Raw genomic sequence first — 6,722 nt, 5'->3', positions numbered from 1 at the left:
ACTATTTCAGGAAGAGCAAAGGACAGTTTACAGTACATTACCCAATGGTCAAATGGGTGGACTCTCCTACCCAGTTTCAGGTTTATACTATACTGCATTTGTGGGTGGATACACAACATGGAGACGGAGAAATAAACCTAAGCTGGACCCATGTAGAGGATAAAGGGCATGGGAATCCATCTACAGTGCCCCTCTTCTGCCACCAAGATTACCCTATATTTGAACAAGGTTGAATCAAACCCCAGAGTTGGCAGGGAATACAGGTTAGTCCTATTAATTCCTTAGGATTAGCCCAAGTCTAGCAGAGCAAGGTGAAGGTCAGTGGGCTGCATGTCCTATGCACAGGTGATTCCTATCATGATTAACAGTGACTTCTTACTTAGCTCTTGAGCACCACACACTGGACTAGAAAAGATTTCTTACACTCCTTAAGTCACTGGTTTTGTCCAGGTGGAAGAAACAGACTAGAATTACTTAATGAAAATTTTCTAAATATACATCGCCAAGTTGGGGAAGTATGCATCACTCAGTCATTCAAACAATAAGTACTGACTGGCTATAATGTGCCAGGAACTCTCTTTGGGCTAATGATATAGGGGTGATTGAGCCAAAGCACCCTGATCTCATGGGATCTCACCTTCTGGTGGGATGAGACAACCAAACAGCAATAAATAAAGTTGTCAGCACATAATAAATATTTTGAAGAAAACTAAGGCAGGTTAACTCAGCATTTAAGGTTCTGCTTCTCTGAAGTTATTTTAGATGAGGTAGTATGGAAGGCCTCTTTGAAAAACTGATATTGCAGCAGGAATGTAAAAGTGAGAGTTCTGCCATGTGGCAGAAAAGTGTGCCATGTAGAGGAAAAGGCAAAGTAGAAATGACCATGGCAAGTTCAAGAAACAGAAACATCAGAGAGGCTCAAGAGGACTGAGCAAGGGCACAAGTGGCAGCAGATGAGGGCAGGGTGGTGAGTAGGGTCAGACCCTGGAAGACCCTAAGCACTTCAGTAAGGTGTGGATTTTATTCTGAATGTGATGAGAAGTCATCATAAGGTTTGAAATGGGAAATATCATGATTTGACCAGTTTTTAAAAGCATCTGGCTGCTATGTGGGAAACAGGGTGGGAGGGCACTAGTCAGAAAGTACCGAGGTCATTCTGGTTAGACATGCTGCTGGCTTAAGCCAGGACGCTAACAGCACAAGGAGATGAGACATGGCTGCACTCAGGCTACACTGTGAAGGTGGAACCAAAAGGACAGTGACGCATTACAATGGGGTAGGACAGCAAGATCACAGTAAAGGATGACTGTACGTTCCCTCCTCTTAGCTACTGGGTGAATACTCTTTACTGAGAAGAGGGCTCTATGAGAACAGATTTGGGGAAGGAGAAAAAAATAAATCAAGAAATCTACATAGCATATGGAGTGTGCACCTGGACAAAGCTCCCCAGTTGATCTGGATACACCTTTCCCCTGTCCACACACCATCTAGTTAAGAAGCAACCCGTTATTGGAACACAACCTCTCAGAGCACTACATTCCCAGTAAGCAGAGAACATGACAGATTACTCAACTTCCACCCAATGGGAGAGGGAAATTCTTTACCTAGAGAGATGACAGTCTCACAGTTTTCCCGCATTACATCATTGTAGAGGGCCTCCTGAGTGGGATCCAGTAACTCCCATTCTTCCTGGGAAAAATACATGGCCACTTCTTCAAATGTCAACAAGCTCTAAAGAAGACAATGGGCTTCAGCTCAGTACTCGCACTACAGAAGCAACACTACCGTCTGGCCCATGAACTACATGGCAGGCCAGGCCAAATGAATTAATAGCAGATAATTTTTTAAGTGAGGAGAGAGAAAAGAAGGAGGCAAAAGGATCAGCAACAGAGTAGAAGATGCCTAGTTCCTAGAGAGAACACTGGCAACGTGAGCACCTGCAGGGCAATGTGGGTTATAGGCAGCAGGGTAAGACAGCCCTCAATAGCTGGATTGCACAGCTCACCTGGGACTCAGGCAAGACGAACTCAGGTGCCACTGTCCAGTCTTTGGTGATTATCTGCTCAGGAAAGGCTAGGATCTGGTGAGCAGGCACAGCTGTGGGTGGAAAAGAGCCAGAGGAAATTTTTCTTGCTACTGATTATAAACATCCTTAGCTTATTTCTAAAGTACAGATAATCCTGATTCTTTCAGCAGAAATGGAACACTTTTAAAACTGTTACATGTTACCAAGAAGTGGCCTTCTCATCATAAAGAGGAATTGAGTATTTACTAGCCTCTACAACAGGTTCCACAGTTGATGGTTTCTGGTTTCATGAGTGGAAGCAATAAAAGGAATTTTTTTTTCACCTCATGTGTCATAAATTGTTCAAAGTTGGGGAAAAATTAGATGTGTTTAAAATTGCAGAACTCTGTCCAGTGTGCCAAGGATGGGAACGGTAAAGCAAAAATTAACTTGGGAGTTCAAGAAACAGCAACATCTTATGGATAAAGAGGACTGAACAAGGGCACAAGTGGCAGATGAATAGGGGCCAGATCTTGGATGCTCCTGGGTACCTCAGTGAGGAATTTGGATTTTATTCTGAATGAGTGAGAAGTCATTGTAAGATTTTAAAAAGGATGATATCATGATCAAATCAGGGTTTTAAAAAACCTTGGCTTGTTGCATGGCGAGTAGATTGTGGCAGGCTTAGAGTGGTGGCAGAAGGCGCCAGTTAGAAAGTACTGAGGTGAGCCTGGTTACACACTCCCCTGGATTAGACCAAGATGCTAACAATTCAAGAGGATGAGACATGGTTGGACTTAGCTATGTGGAGCTAAGAGGAGGATTAGGAGTGGGGTAGGAGAATAAGATCAGAGTAAAGAATGACTGCAAATTATCTGGCCTGAAATACTGGGTGAGTGGTGCTGCTCTTTATGGAGATGGGAAAGGTAAAAGAAGAGATCTGGGGGGGGTAGGGATCAAGATTTTTAGCATAAGGGCGCCTGGGTGGCTCAGTCGTTAAGTGTCTGCCTTCGGCTCAGGGCTCCCTGCTCCGCAGGAAGCCTGCTTCTCCCTCTCCCGCTCCCTCTGCTTGTGTTCTCTCTCTCGCTGTGTCTCTGTCAAATAAATAAATAAAATCTTAAAGAAAAAAAAAAGAATTTTAGCATAAAGAATGAGCATGTGCACTTGAAAAAAGCTCCCCAGGTGATCTGGATACACCTCTCCCCTGTCCACACACCACATAGTTGAGAAACAACCTGTTATCGGAACACAGCCTCTCAGAGGAATACATTCCCAGTAAGCAGAGAATTTGACAGATTACTCAACTTCTACTCAATGCGAGGGATTCTTTACCTAGAGAGATGACAGTCTCATAGTTTTCCCGCATTACATCATTGTAGAGAGCCTTCTGAGTGGGATCCAGTAACTCCCATTCTTCCTGGGAAAAATACATGGCCACTTCTTCAAATGTCAACAAGCTCTAAAGAAGACAATGGGCTTCAGCTCAGTACTTGCACTACAGAAGCAGCCCTACCATCTGGCCCATGGTAGACCCTGGGCACTGCAAGAATTAATGGCACATTTTTTTTTAAGTGAGAAGGCAAAAGAAAAGAAGCATGGGATCATCAAAGGCCTAGGAGGTGCCCAGTTCCCCAGGCAGAACACTGGAGCTAATATGCCTGTGAGCTGAGCAGTGTGGGTCCTGGGGAGCAGGGAAAGGCAGCCCTCAATAGCTGGATTGCACAGCTCACCTGGGACTCAGGCAAGATGAGCTCGGGTGCCACTGTCCAGTCTTTAGTGTTTGTCTGCACAGGAAATGCTACGATCTGGTGAGCAGGCACAGCTGTAAGTGGAAAAGAGCCAGAGGAAATCTCTCTCACTTCTGTCTATAAACATCATTAGCTCATTTCTAAAATATAGATGATCCCAGTTCTTTGGGCAGAGTCGGGACACCCTTGCAAGTGTGTGTGGTTCCCTGAAGTGGGTCTTGTCATCATACACAAGAGCCAAGTATCTACTGGTCACTAGAATAGGTTCCCCAGTTTTCATGAGTCAATAAATGAAAGACAAACTTATTTTCCCCTCATGATGTAAACTGTTCTAAGGCAAAAATTCAACATATTCGAAAATGAAGTACTCAGGATATCCAGTGTACGATAGGAGATGTAGTTGTTGTGGTTTTTAATCATTTATTATTTTTCTCCTGGTACAGAAGTGTGTTCACATTCTTCTAGTGCTTTCTAAGGAACAGAGTTCATGGGGTTATTACCAGGATTCTGTAGGCGGCCAACGCCCAGCTTTACCCACAGCTGGTGCTCTACTGCCACCCAGGGGACATCATAATTGGTAACATGGCTGCATTTGCCCATCCACATAGCCAGGCACCCAGAAAATGCTCACAATGTTCTGGCTGAACAAATTCCTCTAACAGCTCGCAATAGAAGGGAATTATGATGTGCCTTACCCCTCTCACATAGAGGCTCAGTTTCTTTATGAATATTCCTGCTCAGCTGTTCTTGCAGACCCTGGTATGTATTCCAGAATTCTTCATCCTGGGCCATTCCCACTGGCTGGGATTCTGCTGTTTCTCCCAAGATCACTGCCTCCTTTCCCAGCTCTTGGACTGCAACCTAGAAATAATCCCCATCTTGTTACCACAAAAATTACTTTTGGTTTTGGAGTTGAATGTAAAAGGAGGAAATAGTGAACAGTCCAGATGGTGGGAAATGTGTGACACTAAAGAAAATGACAAAAAGACTTAAAGGAATATCAGGACACCAATTTTGCAGAGAGCTACCCACAAAATGTTGAAATATTAGGATAAAAGGGAAAAAAAAAAATGTGGCTACTGCTAGTCCTATGACACAGCAGTCCCAACCCCTCTGCATAAAGACCAGTTCAGATCACTAGGAGGACTACATAGGCCACCTGTTCTCATGCTACTTTGACAGGCTTTCTCTTTGACTTAGATCCCTCCTTAGTGTTTTTGTCTTCTCATTTTCTCAAAAGGTCAGAAAGTTGAATAAATGAAGTTGTCTCCTCAACCATATTATCCCCATAGCCAGGGAAGGTTTTCACAGAACAGGGATGAAATGGAAGAAAGGGGAAGAAAGTTTGGCTCCAACCTACCTCCAAAATTTTTTGGCATTAAACATATGCCTGCCCTGTTTCTTCCCAGTAGGCCTGAAGCCAGTTGGTGTTCTGCCACCTGGCTAAGGACGTGCTCCCCACTAACCAGTAGAGCCAAGGACCAACCATTGAGAGCACTGTGGAGGCTCTCAACTATGAGTCAGACGAGACTATCCTTCAACGTCTTTCTTCTCTCCGCTACTCTGCTAGGATTTTCAAATCTGTTTTCCTTTCTTCTGCCTACTTTTCTCTCCCTCTGCATTCTTCCCCCATTATTTGGGTTTTCCTTCTCTTTACTATCTCCACTCAACTTTTCATTTTAAGTGTTCTCCCTTATTCAAGTCTTCCCCTTCCTCTCCAACTCCTTACTGCCTTTTATTCATTTGGAGCTCAAAACCCATGTCCTTGTACAAGCCAAAGTAGGCTTACTACCCTCAATTCAGTCTGGCTCTAGAGCACAAAAACAATCTTTCTAAAAGGCCAGGAAAGTATCTGCCAAGGATCTGCAAAACCTGTGGACTACTGTAGGTTTGTGGTTTCTGGTCCTGCCTTAGATGTCCTCCAACAGAACAGTGAACTAATTCACCTTATTTCTTAATTAACTGCCCCCACCCCATATCCTCCTCCATTCTATTTCATGGCATGTATCAGGAATCTTTCTTCTCACCCCATTCCTCGTGTGACCAGATTCCCTCTCCAAGTGTTCTACCAGGACTACAGCCTCCTCAATGCTCTGTAGATGGTCCTTCCTTATCCGGCTCTGGGTGTCCCTGGGTAGAATGGTCACAAACTGTTCTAGCACAAGCAGTTCCAAGATCTGCTCTTTTGAGTGGAGCTCTGGCCTCAGCCACTGACGACATAATTCCTGAAGTTGTCCAACAATTTCACGGGGTCCTGCTGCTTCGTGATAGCAGAAATTCCGGAAGTGCTGGCGAGAGCTTTCAGGATTGAGACTGTCCGTTTGTGCGGTATATTTCTTATTGTGACTGGAACTCTCTATCACAGGCCCCTTGCTCTCCCACAGAACCCTAATTTGAGGGTTCAAATAGTCAGCCACCTTCAGATCTACCATCATTATTCTGCTGCAGGAACAGTTTTACTCCTTTGTTGGATACTCCAGCAGCACCACCTTTGGCAAATAAGACCCAGTCAGTTCTGGAACAAAATCAATAAAAGGATCTTCTTCCTAAAACACTGAAAGCAGAAAAAAAGTGCACATCAGTAAGAAAGTCACATGAACTTTACTACACACTACTCATAACAGGAGAAAAATGAACAGAAAAATCCTGCCTTGCTTTCCTTTTATTTTCTTTTAAAAAGAGTTTATTTATTTATTTGTGAGAGAGAGAAAGAGCAGGGGGAAGGACAGAGGGAGAAGCAGATTCCCCGATGAGCGGGGAGCCTGACACGGGGTTCAATCTCAGAAGCCTGAGATCATGACCTGGCCCAAGGCAGCCACATAACTGACTGAGCCACCCAGGTGCCCCTGCTTTCCTTTTAAAGAATCCACTGCCAGACCCTTTCTTCTTCTCTGATCCACTTGAAATAAGGCACAGCGCATTGATAGACAAATGCCCACTGAGGACTTGGCCTTTGCAAAAATAATGAT

The 6,722-nt window shown here is 44.3% G+C and overlaps 1 protein-coding gene across 4 annotated transcripts; it reads right to left on the bottom strand.

Annotated features, from left to right (window-relative positions):
- Window positions 1-6: 6 nt before the first annotated feature.
- On the bottom strand, window positions 7-6,703 carry LOC102741108 (zinc finger protein 75D). 4 transcript variants are annotated; one of them, XM_081809629.1, is made up of 6 exons: window positions 5,781-6,703; window positions 4,449-4,614; window positions 3,736-3,827; window positions 3,338-3,464; window positions 2,006-2,097; window positions 7-1,731 (listed from the first exon to the last, which is right to left on the bottom strand). In XM_081809629.1, exons 1-6 carry the CDS (start codon window positions 6,186-6,188, stop codon window positions 1,525-1,527), a joined length of 1,092 nt encoding a protein of 363 aa, XP_081665755.1. In that variant the 5' UTR covers window positions 6,189-6,703; the 3' UTR covers window positions 7-1,524. The 4 variants fall into 4 exon arrangements, 2 of the variants coding, with proteins under 2 accessions (XP_081665755.1, XP_081665756.1); XM_081809630.1 differs by having other exon boundaries at window positions 7-1,689; XR_014141619.1 differs by lacking the exon at window positions 3,338-3,464 and having other exon boundaries at window positions 1,605-1,731; window positions 5,781-6,701.
- Between the last annotated feature and the right edge of the window lie 19 nt (window positions 6,704-6,722).

The sequence above is a fragment of the Leptonychotes weddellii genome, unplaced genomic scaffold (genome assembly GCF_054177405.1).
Source record: "Leptonychotes weddellii isolate Sample4059 unplaced genomic scaffold, ASM5417740v2 HiC_scaffold_11588, whole genome shotgun sequence".
Taxonomy (NCBI): Eukaryota; Metazoa; Chordata; class Mammalia; order Carnivora; family Phocidae; genus Leptonychotes; species Leptonychotes weddellii.
The sequence above is the reverse complement of the archived record's forward strand: the minus strand, read 5'-3'. Positions and strand labels throughout refer to the sequence as shown.